This window comes from Cajanus cajan, chromosome 5, assembly GCF_000230855.2.
Source record: "Cajanus cajan strain Asha chromosome 5, NIPB_CcT2T_4, whole genome shotgun sequence".
NCBI lineage: Eukaryota > Viridiplantae > Streptophyta > Magnoliopsida > Fabales > Fabaceae > Cajanus > Cajanus cajan.
In genome coordinates, this window is record NC_138521.1 from 62,098,202 (window position 1) to 62,114,891 (window position 16,690).

The window sequence follows — 16,690 nt, forward strand, 5'->3', positions numbered from 1 at the left end:
GTGCATCCCACACCTTTTTTGGTTCCCTCTCACACGAGAGGTTTTTCATACTTCTTTTCTCTTTTTACTTATTTCCTCTATATCTTTTCACTTTTTTTTTCCTCACATTCAAGCATAGTATTAATGTCAAAGGATTCTATCTATATATATATTCACACGTATGAAATTTGTTGACATATATTAAGTTTCACGTGATTGAATTTAAGAAAATTATTACAATTATAAATTGTTAACGCTCAACTAAAAAATATATGCATATTAGTAAACTCATCAAATATTAGCTAATTTCATTCACTTACTTTTAACTTTTTATTTGGAGTAAATTAGTTATTATACCATTAATTATTAAATTAAGTGATATTATATTTATGATTATATAAATATTTATTATATAATATATCTAAAAAGTCTATATCACTAAAATTTGATATATATGATCATAAATATAATATCATATAATTTAATATTTGAATAGATTAAACTTATATTATATAAAAAATTATTAAAAATATAAAATTTAGTATAAATTTTTAAATTTACATCTTATGTCAACAAATCTCATCCCATATATAATATCTTAATTTAAGACATTTATTTTAATTTAAAATTTAAGATTCAACATCTTCTTTCACATTTTAATTTAATTTAATCTATAAATAATATTAAGTAAGAAATGAAAGAATTTAAATTAAATTCACTAAATTAATATTGACTGTTATATTGCATATTATAGATCTTATATGATCATTAATTAAAAAAAATCAAGTAAGAATCGAAATGAAATGCTCAAACTAAAATATTAAATTCTATAATAATTATAACTAAACATTCCATTTTTTTTATAATTATTAAAGTAAAATTAATAGTTGATATCGTATATTTAATTATGATGATATTATACTAAGAGGTCAAGTTCTAAAAAATTTAAAAGGAATAAGTTTGACTTGAAGGAAGAAGGCTCAATTTCTTATTGAATTTTAAGTCACTTTTAGTAACTTATTTCCTCTTCTTTAAAAATATTTTCTTAATTTTGACCTTGTATTTTTTGATAAATAGTGTAGGAATTTATTTTCTCGTAATTTCTATTTTTAGGGTGTAATTTAGCATTTGGTGAAAGGTGTAACTAAAAAAAGGTTATTTAGCTTGAATGATCTATTTAGAGCATCTCTTGAATGCCTAACTTTTGAATTTGACCTCCACTTGTGTGAAAATCAAGTGGTGGATGTCCACTCGTGAAGAAACCAAATAGTTAGATGTCAACATCAAATAGAGAGCAAGATATCTCATGATATTCAAGACTCCAACAACTTATATAGTCTTATCTAGTCACATTTTTAACATTTTACCATGTGACAAACATTCATTGATTCTTTTAGTTTTAGAATAATAATATTTTTAGGAAGAAAATTCAAATTTTAAAATATAAGTAGAGTTGAATAGTTTGAGGAGGAGATAATTTATCCAGGTTACATAGTTATTTTTAATTTTATTGTTAAAATGCTTCAAACAAAGTTGATGTTGGGAAATTAATCAGATTGTACTACACGAAGTCCCTTTAGCTTCATTTTTTCTATCAAAGATCAACATCTATCTATTGGCATGTGATTTCACTTTGGGGTGTCAAAGAGAAATTAACTCACATAAGATTTGCCGTGCCAACTGATTTGAGCTTGTACACTTGATTATTGTTATGAATAATCAGAATTGTATTAGAAGCTTCTAGGAACAAGGATGAAGGATCTACCACTCTCCTTTACGAAAGGAACGTGTACAAAGATAGTCAAGGGTGAAAAGATATCCAAGTGATCATGGCCCAAATACTGTCCAATGGGTCATTATATCCCAGCAAATCAGCTTATAAAACTATGTTTATACAATAATAGACAAGGCAATAATTATGAACCAAACTCATCAATCTCACACCGCTGGTCCTGGAGTTGAACCCCATGCTTAGACCAATTTCAAATTTCAATGCAGTTTTGCTTGATTTTTAAAATTAAGTAACTTAAATTAAGTCATCCCTCTTAACTTATTTATAAACAAAAACAATTAATTTCTCACATATTAAAAAAAGTACATTAATATATTTAATGTTCACAGCTTTACAAAAAATATATATACATTATCTAAAATATTCTTAACTACATTAATGATAAAAGTGCTTTCATTTATTATTATAAGAATATTTTTGAATTAAGAATATTAAATTTGAAATTTATTTATATTTTAGTATAAAAATATAGTATTATATATATATATATATATATATATATATATATATATAAATACATAGGGAGTATGTTATTGGAAGAAATGAGTAATATATATCGTATAAAATTATTTATGAGTAATTACAATTGGTTAACCGTTAAAAATAATTATTCAAGTTAAAAGGAGATTTTTTGCGAGTCACAAAACGAGTAACACTAAAAAAAACTAAGAATTCAAGTTGAGTTTAAATCCTCTTTTTTATTTTTATTTTTTTTTTAATAACGGAGCATAAATATTAAGGTTTGTTTCCTATAGTTTTTCTTCTCACTTAAGTTATTGTCTTTATAATTTTTTATTTAAATATATATTTATTTATTTATCTACCTTATATGTTAATACTTTGATTAGTAAAATTATTTATCTACCTTATATGTCAAATAAGTTATAAGTCTCTAAGGCTCTCGAACATGTTGGTATCAGAGCTTAACCTTATTTCTCAACTGAGGGCATAATATTATCATAGAGGAAAGAGTGAGTAGAAGAGAGACTTTACTACCATCGAAAATCCTGTCTCAGAAACTCAACCCGCCTTTCTAAATACCTCCTTATCTTTACCCAACCATGTCTCTAGAACCTTAGCCCTAAAGATTGAAAATCTGGTTGAATTTTCTTATATCCTTGAGGATGCTCAGATTTCTGAGAGCACCGCCCCCCTCTTAAGTCCATATAATATCTTCAAACGCCAAAGATCTACTCTTAGATCTATTAGGCAGTTGGTCAGAACCACTCGTCCACATGAAAAGGAATACGTCCAATCTTCTAAGATGGAACAATGTTCTTTAATGGCCACCTCTGAAGAACAATACGTTACTATTGAGATTCCTAGAGAACTCATCCGACACTGGAGAACTGATGGCTACACCCATCTTCACTATGGGGCCATCAGGCTGATGCTCACCCTTCACGGGAGAAGAGGACTTTCTGTCTCTTCAAGGATCTCCTTGTTAGACACCAGCTATCTTCACTATGAGAATGTCGTGATAGGTATTGTCCTGACTACACTTCATGCTGGAAGTGTCGTCCTAACATTGTTCCCCAATTACAATGTTAGTTTAAGAGACCCCACTGTACCATAAAGACTGAAAGTCCAAGTCCAGATAACCGGAGCTGCCCAGACCTCTGATGCTGTTTGTGCTACTCTCCACTATCAAATCATATATAGGCTATAGACTCATGCAGTCAACCTGACCTTACCCAGCAGCAATGATAGTGCCTTGTTTGTTCTTGCAAACCAGGCAGAAGAAAGCCCTTCGATCGTACAAGTTCCTAGAAATATTTCTAGAGAACAATTGAAGGAGCTCATTCCATTACAATGGGTGAAAAACTATGAGAATCTCCACAAGCACCATGGAAAATCTATACAGACTGACCAGGCAACTTTCAAAAGATCCACTGATGGAACGGTCAGAACAATCTTTCAACAACCTGAGAAACCCTCAAGCCCAATTTTCCAAACCATGATGTTGGAACCCTTTGTCAAAGAAAGAAGAATTCCCATCTATGCAGTACACACAGATGGAAGGGAAATCTATACTAACCGCATCAACGACCACTTTATCTGGGATGTCAACCTAGAAATGTGTGATTCAGAGTGCGATTGCTGGATGCACTCAAGAGACACTAGTGAAGAAGAAGACAGTGAATCAGATAGTGATAGTGATGATGAACGATGGGATACACCCTGTAAGTCACCACCTCGACCTAAACAAAACAGGCCTTCTTTCAACAGACGGCCCAATCAACAGAGCAGATCATCTTTCAACATGATTTCGCCAAGGTGTTCAGATGAGGTGAAAAGGTTTTCCCCACCAACACCTAAACCAACACCATGCTTCATGTTTTCTGAAGCAAACAAAGATATAGAGTTTCCTCCTTTGGAAAGAAAAATAAATCCCAATACGAGGTACTCTACCAAACCCACCATCATTCCTTCAGAGATTGGTACTGACGGAAAACCAAAAGTACTGAGTCAAGCAGAAGAAGTTCTCAATTGACAAACAGAAAATGCTCAAGCACAGAACTCCCTGCTTAAAAGGATTGATGACAAAGTTACAAAAATGTCAAGCAGTATGCAAAAGTCAGAAGACAAGTTGGATTATCTCTCATCCAAGATGAAAACATACTACAAAAAGTTAACTGCTGACATCTCCAGACTAGAGAATGAAATGAGGAACACTCCTTTTGGTGCAGCAATAAACGAAAAAGATCGAGAAATCAGGAGCCTAAAAGCTCAACTCTTCCAACTGGAAAAACAGATAGAACAAAAGAAGAAGGCTTTGCAGCCTCAGCTAGTTTCTGTAGATCCTTACGCATTCTTGCACCCTCCTGCACCAGTGTCTCATTCTCTATTTAAGACACCATCTGTCTCGTGGTCTAAGCCTGAAAGACCACATTACAATATACCCACTACCTCTGCAAATTGGCAATGGCGAAAGACAGAATCCAGTTCGAGGAAAATTTCCAAATCAATAGAAGACGACTCCAAGTCTTCTCATTCTACCCCAACGTCATCTCCAAAAAGACATGACACAGGAAAAGGGCCATTATTTCCAAGACTCTCAAGATCCTTACTCTCAGTTGATGATCGAAAAGAATAAACAATTAGCCATTTCAGAATCTTCTGAAAGCTCTAAAACAGGGGATGATCTTCTCACAGATTTATCTGATGAAGATTCCCTCCTACAGCTTCATCAGAAACACATTTAGCAGATCTCTCTGTTCTAATGGCATCATCTACTAGACCATATCCTATTTATGAATCACCTGACGAGAGTCCCAGACAGAGTTCTAGAAATGGGGTCACCAAACCAACTAGAGGACCTTGGTTCACCCTTGATGATGTTGACCCAAGCTAGTGGAGATCTCGACTGATTGAATTTGGAGCTTGGCTAGACACTAGATTCATGAAAGGAGATACTGAGTCCTACAAGATCATTGAAGAATTTGGATGCAGGATGACTGGAATCCTAAAAGAATGGTATGCCAACTTGGGACCAGTTGGTCAAAACACATTCCATGAACTAGGAAACACAGCTGTAGTTCTAGGTGCACTCCATGAAGAATTCATAGGAGATGGAGCTCTTACAGACAGAAAAATCATACAAGAGTTCTTCAAAATGAAGTGTTGCTCACTTAAAATGAAGGATCTTGATAAGCATTATTTAAGGATGCTTAAAAGATTCTATCTTCTTAATGGTCTTAATGATCCGATCTTGAAAAACACCTATGTAAGCTCACTTTTTATAGAAATCCAGCCAGAGTTAGCCAGAATGGCTGCTGCCATGAATAAAGACTTTACAGCCCTAATAATGGGTCGAATCCACCAGATGACCCAAAAAGCTGTAGATAAGCTTTGCCGACAACATGAATACTTCTCAAACATGCTGAAAGATAAAGGGAAGTATGCCAAAGCTTGTAGAAAACCCTTCTTGGAGATTAAATGCAAAGACAAAGATAGATGTCACTGTTCAAAGAAAACATTCAACGGCAAGAAATTCAAATCTCACTTCAAGAAGAAGAAGCATAAAAAACCTTATAGGTTTTTTAAGAAGAAAGAAACTCGTGGAAAAACCCCAGGTCAAAGATGTTACATCTGTGGCAAAAAAGGACATTTTGCTAAGTCCTATCCAAACAAAGCTCAAAAGGCCACAAAGATGATTACATCTCTACATCTAAATGACAGGGATGAAGTAGAATCCCTCTACTCAGAACAAAGCTCTGCAGATGAAGATACTGCATTTGCATTACAAGATTCTTTTTCAGAAGATTCTAGTAGTGATTCAGATGACTATAGCCAAGAGGAAGAACCAGTTCCAATCTTCACTATTGATCAATTCAATAGTATGACAACTATTATTCCTTCACACCCCAATGTGGAGATTGAGATCCTACCATCTAAGTATGAGAAGCCTATCAAAGTCGTAGGTTTTCTTGACACAGGAGCGTAGAAGACTATGATGAACCCATAAATCTTGCCACCTCATTTCTGGAGAAAGGAAGATGCCTACTTCATAGCAGTTGACGGAAATACTTTCAAAACAAAACTCATTTCACGAGCACCAGTAGGTATCCGATTCTTCAAAGAATGCATAATTTGGTCCAAAGTCGTTGGGACTCAGTTGCCCAACAAAGATATTCTAATTGGAATGGATATCTTCAGTCATGCACACAGGCTATTCATTCATCCAACTGGACTCAGATTCAAAGGAGAATTTAAGCTTTTCGTGCCAACCAACAAGCTATATTCTCTTTTTGAAGCTCCGCCAGAATTAGAAGAAGTCAAAATACAGTTAAAGTCTTTATGTTTTGATAATCATAAAGATTTCACTCATCCAAATCCACTTTGGAAGAATCCTGATTTCTTTATACAATTTCCATTCAAGCTAAATGAGGATATAAATCCCACAAAAGCATCCCATCCAGGCATGTCTCCATCTGATCTTAAGCTAGCCAAACAAGAATGTCAAGAACTGCTCAGACAAGATCTCATTGAACATACAACATCAAATTGGGCGTGTCAAGCTTTCTATAAAGGAGTCCAAAATCTTCTCTAAATTTGATCTCAAATCGGGATTCTGGCAGTTAGGAGTTGAACCCAGCGAAAGACACAAGACAACTTTTTGCATACCCAATGTACAGTATCAATGGACTGTCCTACCTTTCGGCTTGAAGGTAGCACCTTCGCTGTTTCAAAAAGCAATAACAAAAATACTCGAACCTCTCCTAGACAATGTTATCATCTACGTAGATGATATTCTCTTATTTTCCAAAGATATGGAGAGCTACAAAAAGCTTTTGAACCAATTCCTAGAAAGAGCAAATCTATATGGAATCATGTTCTCAGAGAAGAAGATACAGTTAGCCCAACAGGAAATTGACTTCTTGGGGATGAAGTTCTCTCAGGGGACTTACCAACCTCAACCCCATATTGCTGAAGAGTTACTCAATTTTCCTGAAGAAAATCTAACTGTCAAACAGATTCAACAATTCCTTGGAATCATAAACTACATTCGGGATTTTATTCCCAAGGTTGCTAGATATACCAGTCCTCTCTCAAAAATGCTGAAGAAAGATCCCCCTCCATGGGGACCAGAACAAACCCAGGCTATCCAAGAAATAAAAAAGATCGCACAGGATCCTCCTGCATTAAAAATCCCAGGAGAAGGAAAAAGAATTCTCCAAACAGATGCAAGTGATCATTACTGGGGTGCCGTCTTCATTGAAGAAGTACAAGGAAAGAAATTTTATTGTGGACATGCTAGTGGACAATTCAAAGAAGCAGAAAAGCATTATCATACCACATACAAGGAAGCATTAGCTGTAAAAAATGGAATCAAGAAGTTTGATTTCCATTTGCGAGGACACCATTTTGAAGTCCAGATGGATAATTCTTCATTTCCCAAAATCCTAGACTTCAAGAACAAACTACCACCTGAACCTCAGATCCTAAGATTGAAAGATTAGTTTTCCAGGTATGATTTCACTATTAAACATATTAGAGGAAAGCACAACCTCATTCCTGATTTCCTTTCGAAACCTCAGAACCCAGTCCTAATCATATCATCCACCTACAGCTTTCCACTAATTTTCATGGTAAAACCACTTCCTGATACTACAAAAACAAGAAAGCTATATCCTCCTGGTTTTGAACCAAAAGGTCCTGAAGAAATTATCCAATTTGCTAAAGCTCATTATTTTTATTATCTTCATGAGACTTTAAAGTTTAAAATAGTTCCTCCCTCCATGTTTGATCCTACAGAAGAACATCCTAGAATTTTTGAATTATTCTGTGAAATTGGTTGGAATTTGTGTGAACCAACTCTTTGGGCCATATGGTGTAAAACTGTCCAAAATCCAATTGCAATTGCCCTAAAGACACAATCAACTTATAATATTCTGATAAATCTAGATAAGGCAGATTTTTTATTCTGGACTTTATTAGAATGGTTTTCGCCTCTCCCATGGTGGAGAAGTGAGTTAAAAAAGGTTCTTGATTTTCAAAGAAATCAAATGGGAAAGACTAAAAAACAATGTGTCATTGACCTCCATAGCCATCATCAATCGCCCTTATTTTCAAAAACCAACAGGACAACTGTGGTCTAAGAATGAAGCTTATTTCTGGGGAACCTTTGAGACATATCCTCCAGATCAAAGTTACAGGACACAATTGATCAACCATCTCAAAGAAGTGAAGATCCAAAAAAGGAGCCAAGATGAAGCCAGCTCATCACATAGTCGCCTAATCCCTTCACAGACAAGCCATCAGGGTATCAACACTTTCATGAGCAGAACTGAGTACTACGTGCCTGATGAACAGTTCCAGATAGCTAATGATCTAGGAGAAAATGACGAAGATCTTTACTATGCTGAATTGATGATAAACAACTGTTCCGATTCAGATGCGTCAGATCCGAATCTCTCTCCTAGTCACGAACCCATCATTAAGAGAGGATAGGAATCTACTTTTCGTACAAATGTCTGCCACCTCCGCCTGTTATGTAATAATTATGATAGTTTGTATGAATCAGACCCATGTGGGTCCTTCTGCTTATTCGTTCTTATCGTCTTAGTCAGATTAGTTCGTCGGTTTGTATGAGTCACACCCCCCGAGGGTCCTATCCTGTATTTAGCTTTTAGTTAGCCAATCAGAATTGGCCCAGGTGTAAAATGTTTGTTGTTTGTAAGTCACATGAGATCTCCTCTGAGTCTATATAAGGAGGCAATCTCTCAGTTTGTAACCAAGTTGAGTTTGCAATAAAACCCTTGTGTATTTCTATACTCATGGATTTCTAAATCTTTTCTCTTTCTCTCTTTCGAAAGCCCTTGAATCTATGATAGCATTATGGTCTCAGTATTATGCTTGAAGCAAGTATGCTCTGTACTCGCCTCCTTGAGAGGATCTTGTACAACAGAACGCTATGATCCATTGATCCAGTATTTTCGATCCTTAGGATTTATGATTAATTTGTCTAATATAAGACCGAGGCTGAAAAGAATAAGCGAGGAATGCCGAATAAGTAAGCAAGTTCTTATATTATGTTAAATAAATTATAAGTCTCTAAGACTCTCCAACATGGATCAATATTAATAAAAAAATATGATTAAAATCTAAAGTGAATTTCAAATATATCCAATAATTAAAATGTGAAAGAAGAGGCCAATTCTCAATGTAATATAAATGGTCAGCATATTCTATAAATATTTCAATTCCTTAAAGTATACCAAGAAGAGTTCAATTATCTACATATGACTCACGAGAAAAGTTTTATTAAAAGAGAAAAAATTTACTTACGTAATTTCTCTATTTCGATTTAATTGAACTATTTTATGAAAAATAGTTAGATTCAAACTAAATTGTTTAAAAAAAAAACGATTTGGTTTGATTTAATCGAATATGCACGATTTTAATTGAAACTGTTTTAAGAAGAAACAAAACTAAATTAAAACACTTTATAGAAATAATTGTGTTCGACACGAACCATTTATATAAAATATTAAGTTTGATTTAAAAAAAAAAAAAACAAAAACCATGACCCTAATTTAACAAGTTATAAGTTTAGCTTATTATTTTTTATGAGGTAAAATACAATTATTTATTAGGGGAAAGAGAGTGTCTCTTTAATATTTTTCAAATAAAAATAAAATAAAAGAGAGAGAATGTAATGATTCATTTAAAATTTAATTAAACGGTAAACTAGTAGATAATCTAGGAAATAACTAAAAAAATCTAATAAAGAATGAAAAATAAAAGAGGACAGTTGTTATTATTAAAATTGTAATTATAGATTTTTTAAATTCTGTGTGTTGAACTAATTTTTTTAATTTATTATACTAGAAAAAGTCAAAGAAGTAACAAAAAAAAGTAATGAGAAGGATTATGTTATTTTTGTCTTAGAAAAAGGGTTTATGAAGGAAGTGGAGAAAGCATCTAGAGGAGGCGTGGAATGTTATGTGAGAGTTGGGGTTGAACCCTGCTTCCGAGTTCTGCCTTATTCAACAAATGGCTTCTTTCTTGAGGAGGTTTGCGAGGGCCACTCCGATCCCATTCGCTGCCCAATCCCACACTAATCTCCGCCTTCCCTTCACCGCCATCGCCGCCATCTCCGCCGGGGTCTCCTTCCTCTACTGCCATTCCTCTCCCGACCTCGTAACCCTTCACGCACATCTTCTTTCACTTATCATTTCCATTTTATTAACACAATTTTTTAAAATCAATTTCTCACGGTCACTGTTCGCAGGTTCATTCTCAACAAACGGAGCAAGAGCAAAGTAAGAATATCGGTGAGTATGCATGGTTCGCCTTTTGGTTTCTGATTTCGTTACATTTCCATTGCGTAACGTAGAAGATTCGGTTCTTTCCCTTTTCAGCGCTCGTTCCGGATAAATGGGTCGAGTTTAAGTTGCAGGACACTGCCAGGGTTAGCCACAATACCCAGTTATTCAGGTACGCCGGATCTTGCGTTTAGAATACCTCACCATATCATACTGAATTGAATAATTTGTGCCTTTCGCGTCATGCTCTTTTTCTTTTGTTTTCTTCTGTCGGTGCATATTATCAGAGCTATAGCGACGCCCAATCTTTATATTCCTCATCTCACCATGCTTAAAATTAATGTTCTTCTTGCTTTCTAGGACAATTTTGGGCATGAGTTTCCGTGAGAGAAGCAATTGAGCTATTCTTAAGTTTCGTGTTAAAGTTTAAATTATCTGATTAATAGTTAAATGATATGAATGGGGTTTATATTCCATCTATCAATAGTGAAGCCTTGTTTCATCATTTATTTGTAAAAAATGCTGGTCAAGCAATTAATTTGTAAAAAAATGCTACTCAAGAGAACTGAAATGCTTTTCATAATACGCACTGCAACTGAAGTGTAAGCTGCAAATTTAGAGATTCTATAGAGTTTAGTTGAGCTTATCCTATCACACAAACATTTAAGCAAGTGTTTGGTTAAGTTTATGAAAGTGGTTTGCGACCTTTCTTTTAAGCTCCTTTTAGCTTATTTTAGTAAGTTTCACGATGAAGCTTGTCAAAATAGGCTTTAAGTTTTCATGCGATAAGGCTCTTGGTGAAAAGTGCTTAATTCTGCTGTTTACACAAATGCAAGCCAAATCATAGAAGATATGTGTTCACCATTGTTGCACATTCATTCATGATCAAATAGCAAAACGTACTAAAATTCTCATTACTATTTTAATTTTATTCATGGAAATGCATTAACAGCTTTATCTTGTATTTGTATAACTATGTCTCTTCCTCTGTGATTGATGCCAGGTTTTCATTTGATCCCACTCATAAGTTGGGTTTGGATATTGCTTCTTGCATCCTTACAAGGTATGATATATTGTCAATAATTCATATGGTTTTGCTATTGGTACAAGTATAATATATATTTTTTTGTTTCACTACAATGTGGACTCAAAGCATCTGTATAACTGCAGGGCTCCATTGGGACAAGATGCTGAAGGAAAATCAAAATTTGTCATACGCCCGTAAGTTTTCAGTATATCCAAATCTTTCTTAATTATGGCTCCTGATCATGTATGTAACCTTCTGGCAGTGTTCACTCTTCAGTCTAAATAAAACCTTCTCGATAGTTCTATATTAAATATCAGTTGCTTAAATTGTAGGTTTAATTTGCTTTTTCACTATACTTCTTTTTCTTTCTGCCACTTATGGGCTTAGTATGATTAATTAGTACAGCTTTTCAGAATTCTTGTTGACTTCCATCTTACCCGTAGATTGTTGGTGATGAATGTCTATGAAAATCTTTTCTATGGTGTGCATTCTTTTCCACTTATTTTGTTGACCTCAAAAATTTGTTTAGTTATAATTAAATTAAATGAACTTGAGATTGTAGGGCACCATCTACTTTATTTTCCACCTTAATAGACAATTATATGTTCTGTTTCTTGATTACATTTTCCTTCTCTCTATTTCTTTATCTTTATATTCCTTCCTTCGTGTATATTGTTTTTTGGTTCCCTTTGAAATGAGTAGCATTTCTGACCTCATAGGAGCTCTTCATTGGAAGTTTGAACACTTTTTGTCTTTGAATAATGTATGATCATCATGTTAAGTTATGGTTCCATTAACCTTTTGTCTCTGCATGTGGCAGTAAGGTTGCACATATCTACTATCTCTAGCTTCAAAAAAACCCATTAGTACTATTATTATTTACATTTGGTGGAGGGAGAAAAGGTGTGGTTCTGGGAAGGTCATATAAGAGAATAAGACCCTAAAATTTTATAGTTATTGTCAAGATCACTTTTGAGATGCCAACAATTCCTTGCTATATGTTCATATTTCATGGATTTCAATTTAAAAAGGTGCTCATGTCTGAATCTTCAGGTATACTCCTATTTCAGATCCAGAATCAAAGGGATATTTTGATTTGCTAATCAAGGTGTGTCACCATTATGGAGCATTACTTTTCTCACGTTGTAGATTTTATGGCATACCATTTTAAAGAGGCACTTAGGTGATCCACTTTTCAAATTGTTGCAGGTGTATCCTGAAGGGAAAATGAGCCAGCATTTTGCAAGCTTAAAACCGGGCGATGTTGTTGAAGTGAAGGGGTATGTCATTTACAATTACAATTTTGATAGGGACTTGGGTATTATGGAGTTCCTAAGCCCCACATTGAGTAGTTTGGGATGTTTAATTTGATGGAGTATTTAAGAGCCTTGGTTCTCTCACCTTAACAGCTACAAGGGCTTGGATGCTTATCAAATTTAAGATCAAACCAAAACTTTCCAAATTTAAACTTTCTATAAGAAACTTATTGTTTTTTACAGGCCCATTGAAAAGCTCAGATATACTCCTAATATGAAGAAACATATTGGCATGGTAAGCTTATTCACAGTCGTAGCCATTGACAATGCTGGATATGGTATTCAGTATCATCATTTTATTTATCCATTACTCCATCAACATATATTCTTAAGATGAACACTGAATGCAGCTCCTAAAAGAGAAGATAATTCCCCTTCCAACATATATAACTTAAGCCTATTTTGTAACCAGTAGAGTCACTTTGCCTTTGAACAAGGAAAAGGAAGATTTAGTCACTCCTTTTCCTCAAATGTTTGTTTGGATGCCTACACAGACCTCCCAAAAAATTTACTATTTTTTTGCCTCTCACTTTCTTTAATCACTGTATTTAATGTAAATATAATGGTATAAATGCATTAGGTTTGTAATAATATCTCATTTTTCTTTCTATGGTACACTTGCTTGAGCTCCTCTTTTTATTGAATCACTCAGATTGCTGGAGGCACAGGAATTACTCCTATGCTTCAGATAATTGAAGCTATATTGAAGAATCCTGATGACAAAACTCAGGTAGGTGGTAAACTTCTCTGCTTTGCATTCCCTCCATATGTAGTTTGCCTTTCTCTACCCTTCTCTTAATTATGTTATAAAACATAGTAAGGTATGAACAGTTCTTGTTTTAATTTATTAAAACTGTTTGGGAAGCTTAATTCATATTACTGGTTGTGTACTGTCATTTTGTTTATTGTGCATATCGAGTATTTTGAATTTTTTTAAACTAATTTATTTCTGACAAACATAAGAATATCACAGCTTATAGTGGTCTTTTACATGTGCAGATATCATTACTTTATGCTAATGTCTCCCCGGATGACATACTACTTAAACAAAAGCTTGACGTTCTAGCAACAAGCCACCCAAATTTAAAGGTAAAAATCTTGTTTGGCAAAGATAATATTATTAACCAATATTACAAACAAATCAATTGAAAGCATTTTTTTGATCAAATTTGCAGATATTCTACACTGTTGATAATCCAACAAAAAATTGGAGAGGTGGTGCAGGTTACATATCAAAGGATATGGTTGTGAAAGGCTTACCCGGTCCTAGTGATGATACTCTTATACTTGTGAGTTTTTCTTTTTCATGTAAAACCTACATAGCATTAATACAACTCTTATAATATTGTCCTATTGGTGTATTTAAGTAATTTGAACCTTTGGGGAAATTGAAAGATGTTTTTCTTTCTGTTTTTTTTCTCTTTTGAGAACAATAATTATCCATGTTGTCAGATGGCTGAAATCACCCATATAGATTAGTAAGGCATTTCCAGAACATGGTTTGTGCTTGTACATATGAATTGAATGGCTCCCCTGGGGAAATGTTACATTCAGAATCCTTTTTTTGGTGGGTGGTGGTAGAAGGTTCATGTCCTGAAGTCAGGAGGAGGGTAAACTAAAGTGGGTCAAGGATTTTAACCCAGGATCAAATAGTCCCTGTTAGGTCCTGGTGCTACTTGGCCCTTGGGCTGTTGAAATAAGAATTTAGTAGATGCTTTGTAGTCGAAACTTGATATATTTAGAGCTCTTTCCATGTCAAAGTATTGCACTACACCATTATTATACTAAGGGCATGTTTGTTTTACACTAGTAATTGATTTCCCATATTGTGCATGCATTCCAATGCAAAATTTGTGGCTGGTATTAATTTGGCCACAAATACCAATTACATTCAACAGTTCAAAATCAATTCTATTCATTTTTAAAACAAATGGACACTCAAACTTCTGAAGGCTAGTAGTGCAAATAATCTTGATCTGTATCGAAAGGTTTATGCCAAAACTTTCTGCCTTTCATATTATTTTATGATCTATTTGAATAAACTTTTCCATAAATATTTATTAGAGAAGAAAATAAAAAGGTAAAATGAACTTTTTTCGTAAGTTAAAATAAACTTATGCAACTCATCTTTTAAGAAAGTTATGAATTTCTATAATAGGTAAGTGCATAAGTTGATTTTAACTTATGGAAAAACAAAACTAAATTCATTTTACTTTTTGATTTTCTTCGTGTATAGAGAGATCTTTATCCAAATTGAACCTATGTTAATGTTTCAGTTTTGCTGGTAAGGTTTATTACAAAAGTTCTGTAGTTAATTCCTAACCTTTATTATCACCTGCATTTCAGGTGTGTGGACCCCCTGGGATGGTAAAACAAATATCTGGAGAAAAGGCCAAGGACTGGACACAAGGAGAGGTATGAAATTAATTTGTGTGGTGTGTCTGGTTTTATTTCCTGGGTCCCCGTAATGATGCACTTTACTGTTGATTTGCTGCAGCTTTCTGGCATCCTAAAAGAGGCTGGATACACTGAACAAATGGTTTACAAATTCTGAGAAACTTATGTTTCTTGCATCTGAAGCTAGCATGCCAAGCACTTGTCGCTGCAGAGTTCGTGTACTGAAATGGTTTTTCGAAGAATAACAGTTGACTGCAGTTGAAAGTTAGAACATGAAATAAATCTAGAATTACAGAACAAAGAGAATGATTGATTGTGTGGTCTTGTATTTTCAAATTTTTTTTGATATTTAATCATGCGGTTGTCTAGCATGGATGTCAATAAAGGGCATCTCGTGGGGGTAAATTTACTTCTCCCACCCTATTTTCTAACATTTTCCTAAAGAGTAAATTATAGCATCCTGAAAGGTTTAGTGCATTTCTTTTTAAAGTTTTTCATAAATTTTATAGTATTATAATTATTATGCAAGGTTTTTGAAAAGAAAAACTGAAAATAAAAAGAAATAGTTATTTGTAGTGTTATTCTCAGAAAAAGTTCTACAAATGAAATGTTTGAATACGTTCTGAAATAGGGTTATACCGTATTTTTTGAACAAATGGACAATTTAACGGGGGACAGGAGAAATTATGCCTAACAAAGTCTCAACATTGTCTACATTAGTGCAATTAAGACATTTTCAAGAAATAAATGACATATTTAGCTTTCACAAAAAAAAAACGACATATTTAGCCTTTTATTTTGAATTATATAAATGTTATCATAGATAAATGTCTTTATAGCAGTTATTTATTTATTTATTTTTGTGATTTTTTAATTATCTTAATTCAAAAACTTAAAATTTTATTTATTTATTCTTTTTACTTCACTTCTTTCTTAAAAGCTTCGATTGTCGAGATTAAACATCAATCTTATAAAAAGAATTGGAGTATATGTATATATTTCAACAGCTGTTTTTTATTTTTTTTTAAGTCTTAAAGTCTGTTTAGATAATAAGCAATTAACGAGAGATTTTTTACTAAAAAATATTTTTTAATATATATATATATATATATATATATAATATTATTTTAAGTTATATGCAAACATCTTGTATCGACAAACTCCTAAACCAATTTAAGTTTAAAAGCAAACTGCAGGGTGTGATCCCAAAGATCAAAATTTAAGTGCAATCTGCAGGATCTGATTTCGAAGATCGGCATTCAATCAGTGGTAGACCGAATCAACTCCAGTTACCATCAGTTCAAAAAAAAATTTAAGGCAAGCCAGGGTGGTGTTTTGTATCCCATTTTGTTTCGTTATTTCGCGGCTTCAAAGAACAAAGTCACACCCATATCTGCTCTGCTCCATA

At 33.6% G+C, this 16,690-nt stretch overlaps 1 protein-coding gene across 1 annotated transcript; it reads left to right on the plus strand.

Annotated features, from left to right (window-relative positions):
• Positions 1-10,173: 10,173 nt before the first annotated feature.
• Positions 10,174-15,759, plus strand: LOC109812096 (FAD/NAD(P)-binding oxidoreductase). The gene is made up of 13 exons (XM_020375965.2): positions 10,174-10,417; positions 10,509-10,551; positions 10,639-10,714; positions 11,546-11,605; positions 11,713-11,763; positions 12,623-12,677; positions 12,779-12,849; positions 13,069-13,120; positions 13,538-13,615; positions 13,885-13,974; positions 14,061-14,174; positions 15,232-15,300; positions 15,383-15,759. The coding sequence occupies exons 1-13, from the start codon at positions 10,271-10,273 to the stop codon at positions 15,437-15,439; spliced, it is 963 nt and encodes a 320-aa protein (XP_020231554.1). The 5' UTR covers positions 10,174-10,270; the 3' UTR covers positions 15,440-15,759.
• The last annotated feature ends 931 nt before the right edge of the window (positions 15,760-16,690 follow it).